At 42.5% G+C, this 26,391-nt stretch overlaps 1 protein-coding gene and 2 non-coding genes across 3 annotated transcripts in view; all 3 read left to right on the top strand.

Annotated features, from left to right (window-relative positions):
• Window positions 1–2,893: 2,893 nt before the first annotated feature.
• The window catches only part of nop58 (NOP58 ribonucleoprotein homolog (yeast)), a 34,641-nt gene continuing 11,143 nt past the window's right edge, over window positions 2,894–26,391 (top strand). Inside the window, exons 1-9 of the mRNA XM_043693379.2 lie at window positions 2,894–3,005; window positions 4,492–4,568; window positions 5,516–5,568; window positions 9,042–9,166; window positions 11,181–11,317; window positions 12,817–12,881; window positions 13,769–13,903; window positions 22,164–22,309; window positions 24,846–24,972. Of these exons, the coding sequence (XP_043549314.1) occupies window positions 2,961–3,005; window positions 4,492–4,568; window positions 5,516–5,568; window positions 9,042–9,166; window positions 11,181–11,317; window positions 12,817–12,881; window positions 13,769–13,903; window positions 22,164–22,309; window positions 24,846–24,972 (910 nt within the window). The 5' untranslated portion in view covers window positions 2,894–2,960. The remainder of the gene's footprint in view (window positions 3,006–4,491; window positions 4,569–5,515; window positions 5,569–9,041; window positions 9,167–11,180; window positions 11,318–12,816; window positions 12,882–13,768; window positions 13,904–22,163; window positions 22,310–24,845; window positions 24,973–26,391) is intronic.
• LOC122552080 (small nucleolar RNA SNORD11B) lies at window positions 4,651–4,736 on the top strand. The gene has a single exon (XR_006312296.1). It is a non-coding gene; the product is annotated as a small nucleolar RNA SNORD11B (small nucleolar RNA).
• LOC122552079 (small nucleolar RNA SNORD11B) lies at window positions 22,613–22,696 on the top strand. The gene has a single exon (XR_006312295.1). It is a non-coding gene; the product is annotated as a small nucleolar RNA SNORD11B (small nucleolar RNA).

Raw genomic sequence — 26,391 nt, 5'->3', positions numbered from 1 at the left:
TCGTAAAGGTCAAGGCCACAGCATCCAATGGGATTACTAATATGTCAAAGGCACGTCCCCCTCTCTCTACATGGGTCATTGCAAGAACGCTTTCTGCCAACTGTATTCCAGTACACAAATACATTCGTTTTCCAGGATAAGTCTGTGCTTGTCCTTACCTGTCTGTGAGGATGCTGTGTGCTTGACCTGGCATGACTGCTGTGAGATATTGTATCATGATTCTCTTTACTAAGTCACTCACAAGGACACTATGTTCACTATACCGCATTTCCATTCATTCATAAAACCACATTTTTATTACATTCTACTCTTACAGGATAAATATCCCTTCCCCGGCTGCCAAACCATTACTGTTTCTTTATATCTTTCAATTCTTATTGGTCCCATGTTGCAAGCAGTGTTTAGACCTGTTTCTGTATCAAAGACTGACTTAGTGTTAACTGTAACATACTCAGAATGATGCTATCCCTATTCATTGGTTCCACAACTCACTTGAAATTATGGAAAGATTATATTATTAATTAGCCCTTAGTAATCGTTTCTTGGGACCTGAATAGGCTTCAGGGCATCAAACAGTTTCCTCCATCATTATGTCCCTCCAGTCTGCTGCTTTTTATCCCTTTGAAATTTCCTTCTACACTACTATTTCTATAATACTGTACTACCTCGTTCTAACTTTTATTTATGGATTTATACATTTTTAAACACATATTAAACAGGGCCACTACCCCCACTTTAAAAAACTTACTATCAAAAGAGCGCTTCCATGAAACTGCATTATTAATATATAGGAACTGTCAAAAACTGGCACACCCATGATTCCTGACACTTTATGCCAGTTTCAAAATTTCCAGTTTGCAGGCTGCAGTCGTCTCCTCTTTACCATGGATGTGCAATCCCTTTATACGTTCATATGCGACCAGGACGGTCTCAGGGCGTCCCAGTCCTTCCTGAAGTAAAAACCTGAATCATCCCCACCCATCACCACCCCCCTCCGCGTGGCCAAGCTCGTCCATACTCTCAATAGCTTCTCTTTTAACTCATCTCATTTTCTTCAGGTCAGAGGGGTGGCCACAGGTACCCACAGAGGCCCCAGTTATGCCCGTCTCTTTGTGGGATACGAGGGACATTCCTTGGTCCAGTCCTACTCTGGCCCCCACCCACAACTCGTCCTCCGATATATCGAACAGTGTTGCTTCCCTGTCTCATCCAGAATTGCAAAAGTTCATCAATTTTGCTTCCAAAGCTGCCCTAACTTTCATCTGGTCCATCTCTGACTTTTCTCTTAAGACCATAAGACAAAGGAGCAGAAATTAGGCCATTCAGCCAATCGAATCTGCTCCACCATTCAACCATGGCTGATAGGTTTCTCAACCCCATTCTCCTGCTTTCCCCCAGTAACCCTCGATCCCCTTGACAATTAAGAACATACCTATCTCCATTTCAAATATACTCAATGACCTGGCCTTGATAGCCTAATGTGGCAGTGAATTCCCTTCATCGGCATCTCTGATGTTTCATTACCTGACGAGGTAACATCATCAGTGGTGACCTCCAAGTGAAGTGAAGCTGTTGTCTCCTGCTTTCTATTTATATGTTTGTCCTGGATAGGGTTCCTGGGGTTTGTGGTGATGTCATTTCCTGTTCGTTTTCTGAGGTGTTGATAGATGGTATCTAGATCTATGTGTTTGTTTATGGCGTTGTGGTTGGAGTGTCAGGCCTCTAGGAATTCTCTGGCATGTCTTTGCTTGCTAAGCTAGAGGCTACAGGAGATTCGACGTTTCGGGCACAGGCCCTTCTTCAGGAAACTTTAACACACAACCTTGTTCCCTGGCCAATATCTCTGTCTCAGGGTTGCTGCAGTGCTCCAGCGAAGTTCAGTGCAAGCTGGAAGAACAACATCTCATCATTTGCTTGAGGATCCTGAAGCCTTCCGGGCTCAATATCCGGTTCAATAACTTCAGTACTTGAACTCCCCAATGTCCTAGCCCCCTACCACACACTACAGGCCTTGTTATTACATCGTCTGACATTCCACACTACCTATTGTTAGCCACAAACGGTCTCCATTAAGAGATACAATGTATTCACCGTTCTAGCCAGATCATTATCCAACAGTTCTCTCTGTTTGGGCTCTATCTCCACCTACCATTTACTCCCACTCAGTCTTCTGCACATAAAACGACATTTTCCTAGCTACCTCAATTCTGAGGAAGTGTCACTGGATCACAAACGTTAACTTGGACTTCTCTTCACAGATGCTGCCAGCGCTGAAAAATGTGTTGCTGGAAAAGCTTCAAGAAGGGCTTCTGCCCGAAACGTCGATTCTCCTGCTCCTTAGATGCTGCCTGACCTGCTGCGCTTTTCCAGCAACACATTTTTCAGCTCTGATCTCCAGTATCTGCAGTCCTCACTTTCTCACAGATGCTGCCAGACCAGCTGAGCTTTTACAGGAACTTCAGTTTTTGCTTCTGATTTACGTCATCTGCCATTCTTCCGTCTTGTAGTACTCTATGGGCCGCGACCGTGGGTGGTGAGAATGCGCTGCGCGAGCCCCCATTCACCACGGCTCATACACACGCGCCGCGCGAGCCCCCATTCACCGCGGCTAATACGCATGCGCCGTGCAAGCCCCCATTCACCGCGGCTAATACGCATGCACCTATTCACTACGGCTAATACATATGCGCCGTGCGAGCCTCGTTTACCACGGCTATTACGCATGCGCTGTTCCTGCCTCATTCGCCACGGCTAATACGCATGTGCCGTGCGTACTCGTTCAATACGGCTAATACATGTGCGCCGTGCGAGCCTCGTTTACCACGGCTATTACACATGCGCCGATCCTGCATCCGTCACCACGGCTAATACGCATACGCCGTGCGTGCCTCGATCATCACGGTTAATGCGCATGCGCCGTGATCGCGGCTGTCCTCGTGGTCAGTAAGGAGTTGTTCGCCATGTTGGTGCTATTTGAGACTGCGGCTGGATACGCTATTTTCAAGGTACTGGTTATCGAGCTCACCTTCTCCCGAGTATATTGCCTCTGTCCTCGGCCTTTTCCCCTTCCTTACACTTCTATACCCGGTCTGTGCGCTATGCTTGAGTCTCATTCCCCCCATCGGGCCTTTCGTTTTCCTCTCGGGCCTTTCCCTCCCGCCACTCAGTCAGATATACCTTTGTCCCCAGCCCTCTCTCCAAGTCCGTACCTCTGTCCCCCTTTCTATCTGCCTTCCCCGCTCCGCCCGTCCTGGTCGTGCAGATCCCAGGTTCGATTCCATCCTCAGGTGTCTGTGTGGAGTTTGCACATTCTCCCTGTGTCTGCGTGGGTTTCCTCCGGGTGCTCCGGTTTCCTCCCACAGTCCAAAGATGTGCAGGTCAGGTGAATTGGCCATGCTAAATTGCCCGTAGTGTTAGGTGCATTAGTCAGAGGGATATTGATCTGGGTGGGTTACTCTTCGGAGGGTCGGTGTGGACTGGTTGGGCCGAAGGGCTTCCACGCTGTAGGGAATCTAATCTATATAGGGTACAGTACGAGGCATTGAATACAAGAGTTAAGGAGCTTATGTTATAACTAATCAACGTTGGTTAGAGTATTGTGTGCTGTTCTTGTCACCACACTTTAGGTAGAATGTGATTGCACGAGTGAGGGTGCTTATTTTGGACAATAAACCCTCTGAAAGCCAGTGCTTCCAAATAAACCTGTTGGACAATAACCTGGTGTTGTGTGATTTTGAACTTTCTCCAGCCTTAGTAATTGTTGATAAAGCGTGCTGCTGGAAAAAAAGCTCGGGTCAGTCAGCATCTGAGGAGCAAGAGAGGCTGCTCAGAGGGCTGGAGAATATAGACTATGGAGAGGGATTGGACAGGCTAGGTCAAAAACAGAAACTGATCAGGTCTGGTAGAGTGAATTAGAGTCCAGTGACACTTTGTCAGAACTGACTGGATTTGAAAGCTTAACTTTTGTCTGCCAGACCTGAGTTTATCCAGCAATTTCTGTTCAGTTCTTAATATTGTTTGATAGACTTGGATTGTTTTCCTTGGAATAGAGGAGACTGTATATTTTCTGTACTTTTGTTTCTCATTCACTTCTGTCATTCCTGATTTTTTTTTTACTCAGTACCTTTTATATGCATTTAAAATACTCACCATAGACCCATACTTAAAGACTTAAAAATTAACTTTTCATATGGTCTGATTGCTTCACTAAGATGCTATTTTATCAGGTACTGTCCTCCACACTTTATATAAATGGCTATTCTTTGCCCTTAAGCCTGGATATTGGTAGCAACTCACTCTGGTGCTAAGCAAGGGTACGTGGAGAGAAAACAAGGGAAATGTTTTGAGTTCTGGGACCCTTCAGAGGCTTTTGCTGTATTTTCTGCTAGATTTGGCACTGGTTGTGTTTTTCTCTGGCTCTGGGTTACAGAAGCTGATTTAGGAAAGATCAATTTGAACTATTGTCATCTGATTTATTTTTTCTAACCATAGGTCCTGGATGAGAAGAAACTCCGTGAAGTGGACAACTTATGGCGGGAGTTTGAAACAGCTGAAAAAGCAAATAAACTGTAAGTTACTTTGAATTGTGTTTATTGCTTAAATGGCAACACAATCTTTGTTTGTAAATGAATGCTAATATCCTGTCCAGAACTGCAGCAATGATGATGATGACACTGTCACCCTTCCTGATTAAGTACTGAGGGTTTTTTCAGTCACTACCTCATCTGAGACTGCCAGTGTTGGATTGTGTAATCACCATCACCTTGCTGGTACACCATAATAGAACTGTTTGAATTAGCATTTCAATGTGTGTATTTGGTATGAATAGAGATATGGGAAAGGAGTTCTCGAAATGTTTCAGGATTTACAGGTAGACTATTAGATGGTGATTTTATGAATGACTTAATTCTGTCTATGCCTAATAACCTTAGATGCAGGTTGAGTAAAGGTTACAGTAAAGCAAAAGGAGGTTTGAAGAATTTTTGTTTCATTTTCAATGCCTGATGTGTTCAGGTGAGCATGATAAATCTGCTGCTGTCTTGACTGAGAGCATTTGACTCTTGCACATTGGAATTCCTGGTAGAAACAAACTGAATTTGCCAGCGATACTTAGGTCTGGCAGTATGCGGAGAGTAAACAAGGTAAATGTTTTGAGTTCTGGGACACTTTTTTTCCAGAGGCTTTTCAGGAGGATTCAGAATGGTTAACTGTTTTCTCAGACCCTTCAGTCTGAAGCCGGATGGAAAGGTTAGCTAGAATATTTGCTGAATCGCATTTCCTGTATTGCTGGTGAAATGCATGTGTGAGAGAATGTGGTTGGAATTGGCTGCCTTAGTTAAATAGTGTTATACTGAGAACAGGAATATGTATATCATTGTATTACCCTATCCCATGTGAAGGATGGCCATTTGGGGAGGGTACCAGTGAAATTAAAAGGAGCATAATTTAGCACATTTACCAGAGGAGGGCAGGAGAAAATAAATGTTTTGTATTTTTATTTCTTTCCTGTCTGCAGTGTGAAGTTAAAACATTTTGAAAAATTTCAAGATACCACAGAAGCTCTTGCAGGTAAGGAAGTCTCAATCCACTATTGTTAACACTGAAAATATTGAGTCAGTTAAGCCTGTTTGAAATAAACAGCACTTCCTACATGACCAGATAAGCAGTCGAGAGTGTGGTGCTGAAAAAGCACAGCAGGACAGGCAGCATCCAAAGAGCGGGAGAATTGACGTTTCGGACAAAGGCCCTTCATAAGAAACGAGGCTCTGAGCTGAGGGGGTGGTGAAATAAATTGGTGGGGGTTGGGGGGGGGTGGGTTTGGTAGCTGAGAGTGTGATAGGTAGATGGAGGTGGGGGTAATGGTGATAGATCAGAGAGGAGAGTGGAGCGGATAGTTGGGAAAGCAGATGGACAGGTCACGAGGGGGTGCTGATTTGGAAGGTTGGAACTTGGATAATTTTGGGAGAGGGGAAGTAAGGAAACTGGTGAAATCCACATTGATCCTGTGGGGTTGGAGGGTCCTGAGGTGGAAGATGAGGCGTTCTTCCTCCAAGCGTCAGGTGCTGAGGGAGTGGCAATGGAGGAGGCCCAGAACCTGCATATTCTTGGCAGAGTGCGGGGGGGGGGGGGTTGATTGGTGCGGGCGTTCTGGTGATGTTCTCTGAAACGCTCTGCAAGTAGGTGTCCTGTCTTCCCAATGCAGAGGAGACTGCATCGGGAGCAATGGATACAGTAAATGACGTGTGGAAGTGCAGGTAGAACTCTGGGTGTGGAAGGCTATTTTGGGGCCTGGGGGGGGAGGTGTGACACAGATTTTGCAATTGCTGCAGTGGTCAGAGTAGGTGCCGGGATGGAAGAGTGGGTTGGTGGGGGGACTGTGGACCTGACAAGGGAGTCGCAGAGGCAGTGGTCTTTACGGAAAACGTAAAGTGGTGTGGAGGGAGATACAGCTCTGGTGGAGTCTGTTTGTCGATGGCAGAAAGGGTGGAGGATGATGCGATGTATAATATAGAGGTTGTTGGGATTGATAGGTGGGGGGGTTCTATCCTTGTTGCGGTCGAAAAGATGGGGTTTGAGGGTGGAAGTGCGGGAAGTGGATGAGATGTGCTGGAGGACATTATCAACCATGTGGGAGGGGAATTTGCAGTCTTTAAAGAAGGATGCCATCTGGTGTGTTCTGTGATGGAACTGGTTTTAGGAGCAGATGCAACAGAGGAATTGGGAATAAGGGATAGCGTTTTTACAGGAGGCAGTCTGCAAGATGGTGTAGTGCAGGGAGTCTGTGGGTTTGTAGAAGATTTCAGTGTTGAGTTAGTCACTATTGATGGAGATGGTGAGGTCCAGGAAGGGAGTGAAGGTGTCTGAGATGGTCCAGGTGAACTTAAGATTGGGATGGAATGTGTTGAAGTTGATGAACTGTTCACCTGCCTCGTGGGAGCATGAGGTGGTGCCGCTACAGTCGTCAATGTAGCGGAGGAAAAGGTGGCGAATGATGCCGGTGTCACTGCAGAAGATGGACTATTTCATGCAACAGACATAGGTAGGGCCATGCAGGTGCCCATGGCCACCCCGTTCATCTGGAGGAAGTGGGAGGATTCAAAGGAGAAATTGAGAGTGAGGACCAGTTCAGTCAAAAGAATGAGTGTCAGTAGAAGGGTACTGGTGGGGACGTCAGAGGAGGAGGAAACGTGGGGCTTGGAGGCCTACTTCATGCGGATAGCAGTATATAGGGCCTGGATTTCAATGGTTAAGATGAGATGTTGGGGAAATAAAAGTCTTGGAGGTGAAGGGCATAGGTGGTGTCCTGAACATATGTGGGGAGTTCCTGGACGAGGAGCAAGAGAACAGTATCAAGGTACATGGAGTTGAGTTCGGTGGGGCAAGAGCAGACTGAGTCGATTGGGTAGTCAGGCTTGTGGATCTTAGGTAGGAGGTAGAACCAAACTGAGATTGGAAGCTGTGGGTAGGAAATCCCTTGAGGTGATGAGAATGTGTACAGTCTGGGAGATGGTGCCATGTAATCGACAAAGAGACAGGCGTAGACCATCTTCTGCAGTTACACTGGCACCATTACGACACGCAACACAAAAGATTTACCCGTGCAGTAATTGTGAAAATTTGACAGACCAAGAACTATTTCAAGTGAAAATTAACTTTTATTTATTAAAGTATAACAGAGAAAATGAACTAACAACTATTTGCAACTCCTTCCTCTAACTTATCTTTTACTTTCCCTTCTATAATACTTGTCCGGTAAAACCCCCATGTAAGATTTACCAAATATTCAAACTTCAAAATCACAGCTGTCGAATCTTCCCTTTGTATCTTCATCTGTAGACTTTCTTCTTCGGGATTTCTGAGTCACAGGTCATTGGTAGATAAAGGTACCTTTTAAGAGAGCTGTGTTTCAGGTGGTCTGTCTATGCTGGTGGCTTGGTGATTCTCCCCTCAACTGTTAAATTTTTCCTGGTCTTGTACACCAAAGATTTGGATTGTTTCATTGATTTTTAATATTGTCAATATACTAAATTCAAACTTGACTGGAGGTTAGTATTTTGGAGTATAATTTAAACTGGCCAAATTCGAATTTGTTTTTGTCTCCAAGCAACTCAGCCAGTGCTAGCTGCTGGACCAAATGTTACATTGTAGATTCTCTAGCACTCTGTCACTGTTTTAAAGGTACAGTACACTTCTTCACCTTCATAACAACTGCTTCAGTGTATACACTGCAGGTAGACCCACACTGCTTTTTGGGAAGAAATTCTGGTGTTGTGCACCCATTCCCACTTAAACACTGAAAATCTAGTTGAAAGTTAAATGTGAAGGGTGTGTCACCAGTATTGTTCTTAAATCCTGGAAGATAATGTAGCATAAACTTTAATAATGGGACATTTGGTTGCATTTGAGAGGGGGTGAGGCTGAGAAGTTGGAGTTGCTTGGAAATTATCACAGAATCCTGTGTGTGGAAACAGACCATATGGCCCAACAAGTCCATGCTGACCCTCCAAACAGTACCCCCTCGGGCGCATTCCCCTACCTTATTACTGTTCATTTCCCCAGACGAATGCATATAACCTGAACATCCGTGAACACTATCGACCGTTTAACATGGCCAGTTCACCTAAAGTGCACATGTTTGGACTGTGGGAGGAAACCCACACAGATACGGACAGAATGCGCATACTGCACACGGACAGTCACCTGTGGCTGGAATTCTACCCAGTCCCTGGTGCTGTGAGGCAGCAGTGCTGACTATTGAGCCTCTGTGTCCCATACTCTAAATCATAATTTAGAGTATGAGATGGTGTATTGAATCTTGGTTTTGGTTCAATGTGGATATAGGGAAGGAACAGTTTGTAAGGTATAACATTGTTTGGAAAGTTCTGAGCATATGATATCTGGGGGGAAGAAAGGGGGCTTAAACCTGGTTGATGGGAGCTGGTGAAGTTAGGGACATTTATTGTATTCTGTTATAACAGATTGTCTTGCTTGGATTCAATCTGTATTCCTTTTGTTTTAATCTGTGACTTCCTGTTTTGTAGCTGCGACTGCCTTGGTAGAAGGTAAGCTTGGTAAAAGCCTGAAGAAAGTATTGAAGAAGATTGCTGCCAAGGAAGCACACGAGCAGTTGGCTGTTGCAGATGCCAAACTTGGAGGTGTCATAAAGGTAAAGAAACTATTGTTAAACATTTCCAAAACGGTGGGCAGTGCATTTTGACTAGAAAGTACACGAATGGAACAGCAAAAGGATTGCTTAACTATTGTAATCTAATTTTGTTTAGACATTTGAAGTCTTCTCCCTTTTCCCTTCTAATCTCCGTCTTCAAATTATGTTTGGACATGGAGGCTATTTATGTTTGAACATGGAGATGGTTCGTGTTTAGTTCTTATTGTCAAGTGGCAGTAGGCTTGACTCAAGTCGAAGCATAGCATTAGGTAATAACTCGCCAAGTTGAATTGATATAATTTAGTAATAATCATATTATTGATAGCCATTGTGGTACAGATGGCCCATTAGGCCCTTCTAGATTTTGCCGTGAGGGCAGGGGAGGTATCAGTGAGAAAGAGGGGGTGGTGGAGGGAGTGGGGGCTGGAGTTTGGGTCGATATTGGGGCGGGGGGGTGGTAGCAAGGTGGAACAAGAGAGGAGTATGCTGAGGGAGAATTGGTGGGTGGCAAAGGTGAGGAGGGAGGCATTGGGTGAACTGGGCCATATGGAGAGGGATGTGTGTTGGGAGAGTGGAATCTTGGGGCAGGAGCTGATTAAGTGAGGGTGAGGATGGAGGGAGGGAAGAAAGGTGCAAGTGGGTGTTGTGAGGGCATGTGCAAAAGAGGTGAGGGTTCAAGTGTTTGAAGAAGATACGTTATATGACGAGGGAGGATGTGGCAGACTTTCCTCACCATTCCCAAATAACGCTGTCCAAGAAGGCTAAGGTCTGAGAGAACCCCAGGCTGACAGGCCTCCGGATCCAACATTCATATGAATTCTGCCAAGATCAACTCAGAGGTTGCACAACCAGAGGTAGAGGTAAACTTGGTTTATATTAAACCTAGCTCCTGAATTTGGCCCGTAAGAGGGTCCAATTTGTCTATCTGTTGCTTTGATTTTTAAGTGAAAGGCTTAAACAGAAATAAACTGTCAGATCTTAGAGCCAATTTTGTTAATTCGTCATTTGCATAAGATTTTGATTTTATTGTTTTCTGAAATTCATTTATACAGTTGTGTAAAACATTATCTTTCTGAAATTTGCTCACTGGTTTTCTGAATATTAAAACAAAATTGTCATGAAAGGCCCTGCTATAGACTAATCCCAGTTAGTTGCATTCCTCCAATATTATGCCAAAAGGCTTCCCATCAAGTTCCTTTTTGCTTCATTTTGAGATTGTTCATTGGCTCTGCTTCCACCACACTTTTAGGCAGTAAGACCCAGTTATTGGTATTCTCTATGTTAAAGTGTTTCCTTATGTTCCCTTTGAGTTTGAAGATTTTCAAACCAGAAACATTGTCCCATAGTTCTTCTATCGCAAATTTGTGTTGTTTCCTCTTTAATTATCTAAGCTTGTTAGAATTTTGTACTTTGTATCAAATCTCAAGAGCTATACTCACTGATGTGTCATCCAGAGAATGATTCTGGTAAATCTCTGCACCTTTCCAAGTGCCATTGTATCCATTGTATGGTGAATCAAGCTTTCAATACCCTGCTTCAATTAGACATTTGCATAATCCATCCTTGAATGTAACAACTGGCAAATATGTTACTTCTGACTTTTATCCAGCACCTTTCAAACAGCCATATGACATGACTGCTGAGTGACCATATTTCATTGTTGCTGACCAAAACATACCTTTTAAGTTTACGAAATACAATGATGCTAAATCTTTTTTAAGAAGTTTTCATCACAGGTATTTTTGGGATTAGCGGATCCCTAATAGCATTCCTAAATTGGACTATCATATACTGGGGTATAATTTTAAAGACATCAACATAGGAATATTTCTGCACTTTGGGGCAACTGCTTTGTTTCCCTGCATTGTGTTCAAACTTATGTGCAAATCGACATGTGAACAGACTGCAGAAAGGAACCCAGTCACAACCTGGAGACTGCCTTACAATCTGTTTGGGAATGAGGCTTCTGAATATTTAAATGCTGTAATTAAGGAAACGTTTTTTTTGTTTTCAGGACAAACTTAACTTGAGTTGCATTCACAATGCTACAGTTGGTGAGTTGATGAGAGGAATTCGAACCCAGATGAATGGATTAATCAGTGGATTGCCACCTCGTGAGATAAGTGCCATGTCTCTTGGCCTTGCGCACAGGTATGAGCCCCATATGCTAAAATGAAAAGAGTAGGACTCATTTGCAGATTTCTAGTCAGTTGTCAGGCAGTAACTGAATTGTGCAATTAATCGGCCTCCAACCAGTTGGGGCTACACATGCATAAATGTTCAGTTTTGCTAGTAACTTCAGTTACTTCAGTCAATCTGTGGTATAGGCTGTGACACACCTCTGGGGCAACAGGAACTTGAACTTTGAACTTCTGCCTCAGCTACCACCCCACCAACCTCCCAGATACATTGTATCATCCTTCGTCATTTCCGCCACCTCCAAACAGACCCCACCACCAAGGATATATTTCCCTCCCCTCCCCTATCAGCGATACGGAAAGACCACTCCCTCTGCGACTTCCTCGTCAGGTCCAGACCCCCCACCAACCCAACCTCCACTCCCGGCACCTTCCCCTGCAACCGCAAGAAATGCAAAACTTGTGCCCATACCTCCCCACTCACTTCCCTTCAAGGCCCCTAGGGATCCTTCCATATCTGTCACAAATTCACCTGCACTTCCACACACATTTACTGCATCCGCTGCCCCCGATGTGGCCTCCTTTCCATTGAGGAGACAGGCCGCCTACTTGCGGAACGTTTCAGAGAACACCTCTGGGACACCCAGACCAACCAACCCAACCGCCCCGTGGCTGAACACTTTTTTTTAACTCCCCGTCCCACTCTGCCAAGGACATGCAGGTCCTTGGCCGCCTCCATCGCCAGACCATGGCAAACGACGGCTGGAGGAAGAGCGCCTCATCTTCCGCTTCCGCCTAGAACCCTCCAACCACAAGGGATGAATGTAGATTTCTCCAGCTTTCTTGCCCCCCCCCCCCCCCCCCCCCCCCCCCAAATCTCAGTCCCAACCCTTGGACTCAGCACCACCTTCTTGACTTGCAATCTTCTTCCTGACCTCTCCGCCCCCACCCCCTCTCCAGCCTATCACCCTCACCTTAACCTCCTTCCACCTATCGCATTCCCAACGCCCCTCCCCCAAGTCCCTCCTCCCGTTCTTTTATCTTGGCCTGCTGGACACACGTTCCTCATTCCTGAGGAAGGGCTCATGCCTGAAGTGTCGATTCTCCTGCTCCTTGGATGCTGCCTGACCTGCTGTGCTTTTCCAGCAACACATTTTTCACTTCTGGCTCAGAGATAGGAACAGTACATTGCACCACAGGATCCTTCCTCTGCAGCTGCATGCAAACCTGTAACAGAGTGGAATCTCTGGGATAGTTGCACACCAGTTAGCTCCGTGTCAGGGAAGGCATTGGGGAGGCTAATGCTGTATATTTTTGCCAATGCAGCTGATCAAAGCTGATGGGTTGTACAACCTGATGGACAGATTTCAGGGTAGTGTAATGATCTGGTGCTTTATATAAATTGTAATTGATAGAGGGACCTGCAACTAATTTGTAGAACCTGTTTAGCTGTATTGGAATGTGATGGCAAATTTGTCACTTATAATGTGCACACTGCTTGGTTTGTTACAGTCTGTCCCGTTACAAATTGAAGTTCAGCCCTGACAAGGTGGATACTATGATTGTACAAGCAATTTGTAAGTAAAGGATGCTAATCAGCGTAAGCATCAAAAGTATCCAGTGTTTGTACTAATATGAATATATTTGGCTTGATGTAATTGTGGTTCATTGTTTTATTAGTTACATAATGCAAACGGTTGTTGGAAACAATCTATTTCAAAGAATGGGAGCTTTGGTGTTTTCTTCGTTCACTTCTATTTCTGATTATTAGTTTGGCTAATGTGTAAACCATTATCTTCTGTTGGAGAATGTTGACTGGGATATCTATTGTTTGAATGGCCTTCCTATGCACATTACTTCGGCTCAAGATGTGACAGTGGCTACTTGGGTGAAAATTAACTGTGAAGACTGCAATTCAGTTTTTTGTTTGACAATTCTTGTTACATGAAACCAAGGGTAGCCAGCACCACTGATCCAGAATCTGGTTTCCAGCATCTGCAGTCATTGTTTTTACCTAGTAAAACAGTTCCCTGGTTCTGAGTTATTTTTCTGTCCTTGTATGATACCATGGTTTAAGGAAGGTTAAGTACTGAATTTGAACAATTTACATTACTCACTGCTTTGTGCTACTAAGCAATAGGGTATAAACAGTCAAGCTAACTGGTTTCCCAGGAGTGACTTCCCAGTCTATCCCCATAGCTTTAGATTGGTTGAAGTCCAACAGACTGACAGCTAGAACAGGTTGCTGAGCTGCTTGGCTTCTGAGTGTTAATAGTCTAGAGTGGACAATAAAGAACTAAAATGGTGTATTATCTGATATATATTCTGTATTCTTTGCATCCAACTTTTGAGATCTATACAAAGATTGGGGTCTGGTTAACTTATTTGAAAAGAACACCATGAGTAAATGATACGATGTGTGTTTTTTATGCTCCTTGTTCTTACTGAAGTCTGTTTTCTGTAGCTCTGCTGGATGACCTGGATAAAGAGCTAAACAATTACATCATGCGCTGCAGAGAGTGGTATGGCTGGCATTTCCCAGAACTTGGAAAAACCGTTACTGATAACTTGGCGTACTGCAAGTGCGTGCGGAAATTAGGTACATGTCTATTATCCTTGCTTTCACTTTATTCTATGTCACACATCCATTAAGCTAATCCAGGGCAGGAGTAGGGGGAGAATTAAATTCAAAAATAGGAAAAGAAAAATCTGTGCTGGAGAATAGATTAGCACTTTGTAAGAATTTAAGATTACTAGATCAACAGCAGTAAGTGCAGCAATAGCAGAATCAAAAATGTTTGATTTCATCATCATTGATCTCCATTGTCATAGTTATAGATTGCAGAGTGGCTGAGGTTGAGAACTTAAGCATTTCAAGAAACTGGATTTAGAAAATAGATCATCAAAATGTAAAAAGTGGGAGTAACACTGATTAATCAAAGAGAAAAGATCCTGTTTCTGAAAATGCAGGCGAGGAACAACTTGGACAGCTAACAAGAAGTGGCAAAACACTGGTAAGAGTTTAATCTAGACAATTGCTAAGCGGAGTATAAATGCAAACATTACTCGTGCATGCAGCAAGCGTAATGCAGTAGTCAAGTAGGATCTTAAACATGCAAATTTGCCATCTGCAAACTAATATTTGGAGGACGTACATTCACAGTAGTTTTCGAGCTTGATGTGCTGAAAAAACTAAAGTATAAAATGCTCAATTAGCTCAATAAGCAAACTGATATGGACTACTTGCTAAGGTCATTTGGAGCACAATATTGAACATTGAGAACATCGAAAAATAATTCCTATCTTTGCAATGAATAATGGAATAAAAAGCTGAGAAAAGTGGCTATTGGAAATGAATAAATTCAGTTGTTAATTGAATGCAGTACAAAAGGATGCCATCTGCCTGTCATGTTCATATCTGCAAGAGCAGCTGAACTATTCCCACTTTTATTTCATGTAGCCCTGCAAATGTTTTTGAGGTTCTCCAATTCCCTTAAAATGATCAATTCTGTCTTTGCTGTACTCTTGGGCCTTGCTGACCTTTCAGCCATTCAATTTGAATTGTCCTGTGGTTCTTGGACTTTTTGCAAAAATGAATAGTTTCTCCATGTCCACTCTGTCTAGACTCCTCATGATGTTGAATCCCTCAATTGTCCCATTAACCATTTCTTCTATTAAGACAAATAGATGGCATTTATCTAATCTATCCATGTTCTTGCAGTGCAGTGGTCGTGCCCTTGTCCCTCGACTGAGGGGCCCAGGTTCAAATCCCACGAGATCCAGGAGTATGTAAAAACATGTCTGAACCGATTGCTTAGAAATGTAGGTTAAATTTAAAAATTGAAATAACAATTATGACACACCTATGAGGACCCTCATGTGACACTGTGGTAGGGAACTGTGAACACGAGTCCTGGGTTCAAGTCCCACCTGCTCCAGAAATGTGTAATAATATCACTATTTGAATCAGGTTGATTTAAAAAAAAAAGGGTTCCTAAAAAGAATTACAGAAGTCTCTGAAGGCCCTCTTGTGGCACAGTGGTTATGTGCTGAAAATGTGTTGCTGGAAAAGTGTAGCAAGTCAGGCAGCATCCAGGGAACAGGAGAATCGACGTTTCGGGCATAAGCCCTTCTTCAGGAATTAGTGCTTCCCCCATCTCCTCTGACACCATGCACAACTTTCCACTACTGTCCATTATTGGCCCTAATCTTGCTCTAGCCAGTCTTTTATCCCCAATATACCGAAGAAAGCTTTAGGATTTTCCCTGATCCTATCTGCCAACAACTTCTCATGTCCCCTTCTGACTCGTCTTAGCTCTCTTGTTCAGTCATAGAGTCATAGAGATGTACAGCATGGAAACAGACCCTTCGGTCCAACCCATCCATGCAAACCAGATATCCCAACCAAATTAAATCGCTACCACAGTGGTTATGTGCCTAATCCTAGACTGGGAGGTGGCAGGTTCAAGTCCCACCTGCTCCAGATGTGTATAGTAATATCTCTGAACAAGTTTATTCAAAAAAATTGGTTCAGCTTTTTAAAAAAAAATATATTACTGAAGTCAATGGGGGCTGTCTTGTGGCACGGTGGACATATGTCTGCCCTTCGACCTGGAGGCCCTGGGTCAAATCCCACATATTCCAGAGGAGTGTAATAACGTGTGAACAGGTTGGTTAGCACAATAGGTTTGTAAAGGACGTCATGTTGATGCACTGGTAATGGCAGTGGAACTGGAGGCCCAAGTTCAAGTCCTTCTGCTCCAGAGCTGGTTAATAACAACTCTGTGCAGGGTGAATAGAAAACTAGTTTAAATTAAAATTTATTGAAGTCTCTGGGGCCCCCTCGTGGTAGTAACACCATCCCTGAACTGGGAGGCCAGGATTCAAGTCCTACCTACTTCACATGTGTAGTAACTTTTCTGAACAGATTAGAAAAATAGGTTAAATTTATTTTTAAACAACTCTACTCTCTCATATCTTGAATTACTATTGTGTACTTTTCTTTTTTGCAACACCTCTATTGCCTTCACACCTAAAGTATGGTTCTCAGAATTGGACAGATATCGCTTTGAGACAACCAGTCTTTTAGACAGCTTGATGGTAACTTTCTCTCTTCTAAACTTGTGCTTCTGTTTGTAAAATTCAGGGTGCCTTATGCTCTGTGCTTTCTGAACTACCCTGCCACCTCCTTTGATTTGTACAAAAATGCCAGCTAGGGGGCTGATAAGCTTAGTTGGCTGGTTTGGCATGCAGAGAAACGCCAAAAGCGTTGGTTCTGTTCCCATACTGGCTGACATTACAATGCTGTCCTTCTCACCCTCTCCTCTTGCCTGAGGTGTGATTCTCTGGTTAAACCATGACCAGCCTACCTCTCTAAAATGAGAAAGCAGCTCCACTGTCTGGTAGAATTAAGGCAACATTGCATATCCCCAGTATCTCTACTTCTGCATCCCCTTTCAAACCATTTTTTTTATTGCCCTCTCCCTTCCCCATGTATGCCTTCAAATTTCATCTGCTTATCCAGTCATTTCACAAGTTTATGAAGTCAATTGCATTTCTTCCCAGTTTTGTGCCTCATATTGAAATTCTCCTGCAGACCTAAATCAAAGTCTTCATGTAGAACAAGCAAAGCACTCATCCTTACTCCAGCCACTGGGGAAAATCCCTACAAACGTGCTCCAGTTTAGAAAACAACTTGTTGTTGTTACCTATTGTTTTGACAAACTTTGATTTTTATTCGCCATCCTTTTTGTTTAGCTGCTGTTCTGACAAAGTTCAAATCTCTTATGTGGCAAGTCTCTCTTTGTTTTGGCAAGTATCAGTCACTGCTACCTGTATTAATCCTCCGATACTACTTCAAAAACAACTGAACATTATTTGCCATTTACAAATCTGTTTTCTCAATCTGTATTTGTCCAGTGGCCTAACTTATCCTGGATTGTAATTTCCAAGTCTTCCTATCATTGCAGTTAGAATGAATGACCTCTCTTTGCTGTGCTTGTTCTTGTACTTTACTTGAACTAGACTAAAACTTTACCCGGCGGGTGTTCAATTCTTTGACATCAGCAGTATAGCGAAGTAGATTACTAATTTTTTCATTTTTCTTGGATATGTCTCATCCTATTTTGGTGGCTTATCAACAGTGAGGTACCAGACAGGGTTTCTGATTTTTTTTTTAATCCATCCAGTCTCTTGCTTACCACCACCTTTGCTGATTTTGTAGCAAAGGTTTTAGACAAAAATTGAATTCCTGCTGTCCCCACTGCTTCCATGCATCAGTCTTATTAATCCCGAAATAACCCCACTTTCTTTAACAGTTCATGTCTTTGCAGAAGAATTGGAGTTCTGTTTTGTCACCTGCCAAACTCTAAGCTTGCTTCTCTTTCTTTTACACATCTGAAAAATTTATTCATCCTATCTCACTTGCACTAGTAATCTGAGCTTTTCTTGCTTCATTCTATTTTGTCTTCTGTCACTTGAGTTTTAGAGTCAGAGATGTCTAGCTTGGAAAAGACCCTTTGGTCCAACTCGTCCATGCCAACCAGATACCCCAACCTAACCCCAGTTGCCAACACTTGACCCATATCACTCTAAACACTTCCTATTTATTTACCTGTCCAGATGCCTTTTAAATACTGTAATTGTACCAGCCTCCACCACTTCCTCTGGCAGTTCATTCTGTACACACACCACCCTCTGCATGAAAACATAGCCCCTTAGGTCTCTTTTATTTTATATATCTTTCCCCTCTCACCCTAAATCTATGCCCTCCAGTTCTGGACTCCCCCACCCCAGGGGAAAAGACCTTGTCTATTTATCTTATCCATGCCCCTCATGATTTATAAACCTGTATTAGGTCACCCCTCAGCCTCTGATGCTTCAGACAAAACAGCCACAGCCTGTTCAGCCTCTCCCTATAGCTCAAATCCTCCAACCCTGGCAACATCCTTGTAAACCTTTTCTGAATCCTTTCAAGTTTCACAACATCCTTCCAATAGGAAGGAGACCAGAGTTGCATGCAATATTCCAGAAGTGGCTGAACCAACATCCTGTACAGCTACAACATGACTCCCAACTTCTGTACTCAGTACTCTGACTAATAAAGGAAAGCATACCAAAATGCTGCCTTCACTATCCTATCTTCCTGCGACTCTACTTTCAAGGAGCAATGAACCTGCACTCCAAGGTCTCTTTGTTCAGCAACACTGCCTAGGACCTTGCCATTAAGTGTATATATCCTGCTGTGATTTGCTTTTCCAAAATGCAGCACCTCTCATTTATCTAAATTAAACTCCTTCTGCCACTTCTCAGCCGATTGGCCGATCTGATCAAGATTCCATTGTAATCTGAGATAACCACCTCCACTGTCCACTAAACATCCAATTTTGGTGTCATCTGCAAACTTACTAACTTTCCCTCCTACGTTCATATGTAAATCATTTATACAAATGACAAAAAATAGTTGACCCAGCACCATTCCTTGTGGCACTCCACTGGTCACAGGCCTCCAGTCTGAAAAGCAACCTACCACCCCATGTCTTCTACCTGTATTTTGCTAACCAGTCTCCCATGGGAATTCTAGTCAAACACATAACTGAGGTCCATATAGATCACATCCACCATTCTGTACTCATCAATCCTTTGTTACTTCAAAGAACTCAAATCAAGTTTGTCAGATGTGATTTCCCATGAACAAAGCCATGTTGACTATCCTTAATCAGTCCTTGCCTTTCCAAATACATGTAAATTCTTTCCCTCAGGATTCCCTCAACAACTTGCCCACCACCACTGTCAGGGTCACCGATCTAATAATTCTCTGGCTTGTCCTTAACGCATTTCTTCTTAAATAGTGGCACCACTTTAGCCAACTTCCAATCTTCTGGCACCTCACCTATGACTATTGATGACACAAATATCTCAGCAAGGGGCCCAGCAATCGCTTCCCACAGAGTTCTAGGGTACACATGATCAGGCCGTGGGGATTTATCCACTTTTATGCATTTCAAGACATTAAGCACCACTGCCTCTAATCTGGATATTTTTCATGATTAGAGTGGCGCTGGAAAAGCACAGCAGGTCAGGCCAGCATCCGAGGAGCAGGAAAATCGACGTTTCAGGCAAAAGCCCTTCACCAGCAACATTTTTCAAGATGTCACCATCTCCTTTCCCATATTCTATATCTTCCATGTCCTCTTTCACAGTAAGTGCTGATACAAAATACTTGTTTAATATCTCTCCCATTTCCGGCTCCATGCAAGGCTGCCTTGCTGATTCTTTTGAAGGGCCCTATTCTCTCCCTGGTTACCCATTTGTCCTTAATGTATTTATAAAAACCCTTTGGATTATCCTTAAATGTATTTGCCAAAGCTATCTCATGTTCCCTTTTTGCTCTTCTGATTTCCCTTTTAAGTATACTCCTATTTCCTCTTATACTCTTCTAAGGATTCTCTCGGTGTCTCTTGTCTATACATTACATATGCTTCCTGCTTTTCCTTAACCAAAAGCTCAGTTCTTGCTTTGTTCTGCCTTTGTCTCATGATATACACTGATTATACCTAAACTAATGCTTCTTTGATCATTGTTTGAAAACAAATGTCAGATTTCACCATCTGCCACAGTCGGAATTGAACCCATGTTCCCAGAGTATTCTGGGTCACTACTGCAATGACAATACCACAGCACTGCAACCTTCATTAAGTTCTTAATTACCGGCACGAGATTGGTTCTTATCCCCCTAAAATCGGCCTCCTTCCAATTTATTTTTAGTTCCTGGAAGAAGATTGGAACTAATATCAGGAACTGTGCTAATAGGGAAAAAAAAAGTGTAATTGAATTAGAATATAAACCTGTGACCATTATTAGATTTTAGAATTCCTACGCAGTAAACAGGCCGTTCAACTCATCGAATCCACACCGCCAGCATCCGACTCTCCTCCACCCTACCCCCAAAACAAAATCTCTGCATTTCCAATGGCCAATCTACCTCACCTGCCCATCCTTGGACTGGGGGAGGAAGCCCGCACAGACACAAGGTGAATGTGCAGACTCCACACACACAGTCGCCCAAAGCTGGAATCAAATCGGGGTCCCTGGCACTGAGACTGCAATGCTATGTATTGAGCCACTATGCTGCGCCAGGTTTGAGTTTTTAATTAACGTAGAGGATAAGAGAATCATAATTGGATTTTGAAAATGCCTTTATCAGTGAAATTTTAAAATTTATGGCTGATAGGAGTGATACATATTGACTAATGACAGAACACATGAAATTGAGCAGCTGTTTCCTGGATTGAAAAACTGTAAATCAATGAGGTATAGCAAGTAACAATGCTGAAGCAGCAGCCCTTTAGATGAGCAGACCAAGTGTTTTTATCCAGATATGCTTGAGCATGAAGTTAAGGAAGATAAGCAGTTGGAATGCAAAGTGCTTGCGTATGAATGTACACGTGTGGCAGGCAAATAGTACCTGAAGAATTGTGACATTCATTCTGGCAGGAAAAGAAGAGAAAAGCAAAATACTTTCCCTATGCTGAGAGACTGTGGAATGTTGCTACAAAGTCACTTGCATGTGAATCAGAAAGTATATATTATACCTTATTGTTACTCTCCAATCCTCACAAGAGGATTGGAGAGTAACAATAAGGTAGCTGTAATTCCATGAATGTCAGATAGGCCGATGTTTCTTAGAATCTGGAAATCAAACCTTTGAGGAATAAAAATGAAGTAGTGGAAATACCTGACAAATTGGCAGCTGAGCAGAGTGAAAATTATAATCATTGTGGAAGGATTTTGGTAAGATAGCTCTAGTTTGCTTGAAGATGACAAACCAGAGAATGCACACTCAGATTAAGGGGTCGTGTCTTGGGTTGAGATATAAATCCATGGAATTCTGTATCCCCAAGACCTTTGAATTCTGTTTCATTGTGCATATAAGACAGATTGGTATTTGTTCCTTTGTGAAGGATATAGAAATAATGTGCTCTAAGGTGAAGTTGACATACAAGCTTAGCCATGATGGATTTCATTGAAGAGGAAAAAGGGCAAGAAATGAGCTACACTTTTCTCCTATTGAAAGGATCCACAGCGAAACTACTTGTTTAAAAATTTATTTTCCTCCTCGATGGTTTCATTCTAATCAGAAAGTTCTCATTAACTTGATACCACTTGGTGATGCAGACTCGAAGGGAAGAATGGCCTACTCCTGCACCTATTGTCTATTGTCATATACTGCACTTCAGTGCTATGTAGTACAGTACATGGGATGACCTGCACCACTTTACTACTGCCAAGTGCAAATTTATTAATAGTGAATAGGCTATAACTTGGAACATTGAAAAAAATAGATGTCAACACTTCTGACGTTGCACGTTAGAAATTTATGCAAGAATACAATTGAAGGAGAGAATTAACATTTATACTAAGAGGATAGCGCTGATTGGCAAGTGGCCTTGAAGGCACAGCCATAGAGAATATATCTATTTAATGCTGGTTGACAGTTAACAACCAAATGTTGTTATATTTTAAATCCAATAGATTGACTCTCTGACCAATCAGTCTGGTCTCATACGTTACAAAGCCTGATTGTTAACTGTCGATCAGTATTAATGGTGCATTCACCCGGGCAACACCTATACCAGTCAGTTTTAATAAAGATGATGGCTGACCTTTGGCCTCAACCCTTAATTCCCAATAGTTGCTATTTTCTTGAACATTGTCAGCGGCTGAATAGCCACAGCCTTCGTGGTAGGGATTCTTAAAGAAGCACAGTGCTTCAAGTGAATTAGTCATGACAGAATTCATTATAGTTTGCTAGTATGAAGTGAGTTGATTTTTAGTCCTTTGTGTTCATCACTTAACAGGCGACAGAACCAACACTGCTACCACAGATCTTTCAGACATTTTGCCAGAGGAGATAGAAAATGCAGTGAAGGTTGCAGCTGAAATATCCATGGGGACAGAAGTATCTGAGGAAGACATCGAGCACATTATACACCTTTGTGATCAGGTTGGTGGATGCTGATTATTTTGTTGAACCCTCTTGATGTTGTTGTGTTGAAATTTCTTTTTGAATGATGAGAATTTTCAGCTTTGCCTAATAGCTTCATTTGGGGTCTACTTTGTGATTTGCAAACTGAGAGTTGGCGAAATTCATTTTACACAAAAGAGTCTTCCAGTGGGTAGCATCAATCTGTTCATGAATGGTAACCTTTATTCTGCTAAATGCTGTGATTATTTATCTCTCATGATACATCTATTTTTAAAATGTTTTTTTCCTTTCAGGGATGTGACCAGAGTTCCTGTCCAGCACTGGCAGCAGTGATGATGATGACTTTGTCACTCTTGCTGATTAAATGCTGAAGGTTTTCAGTCACTACCTCATCTGAGGCTGTCAGTGCTGGATTGCATGACTACTCTGATAGGAGCACCCTTGTAAGGTGCTGTATTTGTACCTCCACACTGCATATGTTTACAACAGGGCTTTATGCAGATGTCAGGATGTTTCTGGAATAAGTCTGTTTTGTAGTATCATGACATGCTGAAAACCTTGTTATAATTTTTTCTATTTTGCTTTACACCTACTGAAGCTGAATCTTCACTGACAATTGTTTGAACCCTGGCCTTGAGTGACAATTTTAATTAATGTGATTAAAAAGTAAATGTTTTGCAGCTATTTACCTTTTTGAGGGCATTGAACATAACGTTGCAGTACATCATGCAACCACACAAAATTACTTTTCAGTTTAGTCATTGCTCTCTGTTTCTGCCTTGCACTTGCTTTCCATATCGCTTGAGAGATGAAAAACCTGTTTGCTCCCCATACGCATGTTTTGAATGAAACACTGATAGCCTCTAGTAGAAATTTTGAGGGATTCATACCTCTTTAAAGAAATTTCACCTCATCACTGCCATTGTCCTTTATCCTGAAATTGCGAACAAAATCTTCATGTCTGAATTCATGCATTGTCCCTAGACTATTTGTTAGGTGACTTTGTTTCAGAAGCTTTCATGTTTCCTGAGTGTAGATGTTGGTCAACTTCAAGGCTTCTAGGTAGCTCCCTCTTCATGTGTGGTATCACGGCCTCGTGCCTTATGTAGCTCTTCTGAAGTAATTTCCTATTATTATATCTCAAACAAAATATATTGGAACTGCATTTTATTTCCCCCTTTTCAATTGTAAGCAGCCCTGCATCAGTTATGAGCTGGAGAAAGTGAGGACTGCAAATGCTGGAGATCAGAGCTGAAAATGTGTTTCTGGAAAAGGAAGAAGAAGCTTTCCTGAAGAAGGGCTCATGTCCGAAACGTCGATTCTCCTGCTCCTTGGATGCTTCCTGACCTGCGCTTTTCCAGCAATACATTTTCAGCTCAGTTATGACCTGATATATTTTACTGAACCTGGATTTGTGTATTGCCATGAAACTGTTCAGTGTTGAAGTTTTTTACTGGCTTCAGAATGGTTCCTTTTTGGATCTCCAGTATTGGTCACGTAGTCATCTTTTAAGATTTGTTTCAAAGTTGTTAAAGATTCCGTTTCACACAAAAGATAGGGTGGGATGAAAGCTATTCCATTTGAAATTTCAAAGTTGGCATTAACAGCTAACATCATTTGCTGTAAAGGTTACAGTAGGAAAGCCATAAACTGAAATTAATTTTAATGAATGACTCTCAAGTAAAGAACTTTTCATCAAGATTTCACTTTATGTAGCTTTGTACAAATCAGAATCATTAAAGATTACAAATGAACTGGTGCTACAAGCAGTAGACTACTTTTTAGTTTAAAACATCAATTCAGCAAAGATGCAGCTTTGGTAACCATGAAAACCCACATCATTCCCTGAACAGATGTGACAGTGTGTCCAACTTCAGTCTTTCTAGGTCTGCCTCTGGTGTGCAGGATCTCCACTTAATTTGTTTGGCCCCTTTTGGCCTTCAGTCAGGGCTAACACCCAATATTTAAGAACCCCCTCTCATTGGGGTCATGTCAGTTCTAATAGTGCAGTTTCCTTTCAACCGGGCTCACATCTGGTTGTCTACTTGGAGCTAAACACATTTTTTAGAATTCAGTTCAGTTTAGGTCATGCATACATCATTGTCGCAGGAGCTTCTAGTTCTGTTTTATTACCCCCATGTTGCTTAAGCCATTTTTGTGGTATGTTTGATCTCTTAAAATCCCTTGTTCCTCTTTCTGTCTCTGCCTTCTCTTTTCCATTTCCATCTGTGTAATGGTCACCTTCTGTCTACAGCTTTCCTTTATCTTGCAGTTCTCTTCTACTGGCCATAGGCTGTTAATGGTCTTCATTTCCTTCCTATTGGTAATGCTTTCAGATCAAGAGTCCCAACATTTCAGGTTTCTGGTGTGAATCGGTTCTCACTAGGAACTGGGCTTGAGACTGAGATTCCGTGCAAATCTATGGTACTATATCTCTCATAGTTTCATTTCGGTCAGATTTTAGGAGATATTGTATTTGTAATGCTATGTATTAAACAGAGTTTATTGTGCAGTTCTGCTGTGTGTGACATTGCATTCATCCCATCCCTTCAAGGTCGTGCAGATCTCAGAGTACCGTGCACAGCTCTATGACTACCTGAAAAACCGAATGATGGCCATTGCACCCAACTTGACTGTGATGGTTGGAGAGCTGGTTGGAGCCAGACTGATAGCACACGCAGGTAAGATGATTTGTGGTTGCTGCCTCTGCAGTTCCACTCCTATTTGTACCTATAATACTGGGAATGCTATTCTGATTTACTTGGGAAAGTACCTGCCGCATTAACAAGTATAGGTTCAGAATGATATTATAACCATCATTATCTACAGTAAGGAGTACCTATGTGGGAAAAAATGAGCAAATGCAAATTTATCCACTAATTAATATATTTGCTGCTTCTGGGAAAAGAGATAAAGATGGGAGGAAGGATAGTTAATATGTAGACCAAGGCATTTTGAAGCAGAGCGTACGTTTTGGGTGGAAAATGCAGTACCGAAAACAATTTGAAAATGCACAAAATGGAAGCAAGTAGACTAACAATTGCACGTTTCTCTTGCACTGTCTAAAGAAGAATAAAACTAAATAATGTAAGGTTTTTAAAATTAGAAGAGAGAAATGGCAAATGTGTAAAACCTGAGACCAGAAAGACAGCTGAACGTGTGGTCAAGTAAGAGTGCTTCATACATACTTGTTGTATACGTGACAAATTGAATGAATGGAGCCATATATTCAGTCTTAAGCATGTGGTATAGTAATCAGTCATTACTGACATATGGCAATCAAATTACCAGAACTGGTGCTTAAATGTACCAGGTTATATTCTTTTAAATTCCTTTCAGTCAAGGGATGTGGAAATTTGTTTTCTTAGCCAGTAGCTATTTTTATCCCTAATTGGCCTTGAGAAGATGGTGTGCTACCACCTTGAATCATTGCAGTCATTTAATATAGATACGCACATCCACAATGCTGTCGGGAGATGCAAGATTTTAACCCAGTGAAGAAACTGTCAAACTTCCAAATTAGGATGGCGAATAGCTGGGAGGGAAACGTGGAGTTGATGGTGTTCCCAAGTATTTGCTGCCCATGTGCTTCCAGACAGAAGTGATCGTGGACAGCATTTGCTTTAATTTTCTTACCAGCTACATGAGCCTTTGAGCCCCATGTGTGACTGCGATGTTTGGAAACGGAAGGCTATGCTGCTGTTGGCATACCATGAACATCAGGGTGGCTGCATGCATGTGGAGGAAGTGGACATGGTGATAGTCATGCAGGCTGTGTTGTCCTGGATGTGTGAAACTTCTTGAGTGTTTTTGGAGCTGCATGCTTCCAGGCAAGTGGAGTGTATTCTATCACACTCCTGACTTGTGCCTGTTGGTGGTGGATAGGCTCATTCAGGAGGTTAGTTAGTTGCTACAGAATTCTGAGCAATGGCTTGGTCTTGAAGTCAGTCATCTGGCTAGTCAAGTTTGGTTTCTGATTAATGGCAATGCCTACGATATTGATCATGGGGCTTTGGTGATGGTATAGCAAAGGAGTAGGTGATGCATTTTGACAGAAGGGTTAAGGAGAGACCATATGAATTTAGTGGCACTTCTAAACT

This window comes from Chiloscyllium plagiosum, unplaced genomic scaffold (genome assembly GCF_037043375.1).
Source record: "Chiloscyllium plagiosum isolate Xiang-an unplaced genomic scaffold, Cpla_swu_hap1 HiC_scaffold_7, whole genome shotgun sequence".
In the NCBI taxonomy this organism is placed as follows: Eukaryota; Metazoa; Chordata; class Chondrichthyes; order Orectolobiformes; family Hemiscylliidae; genus Chiloscyllium; species Chiloscyllium plagiosum.
This window is presented reverse-complemented; position numbering and strand designations above follow the sequence as displayed.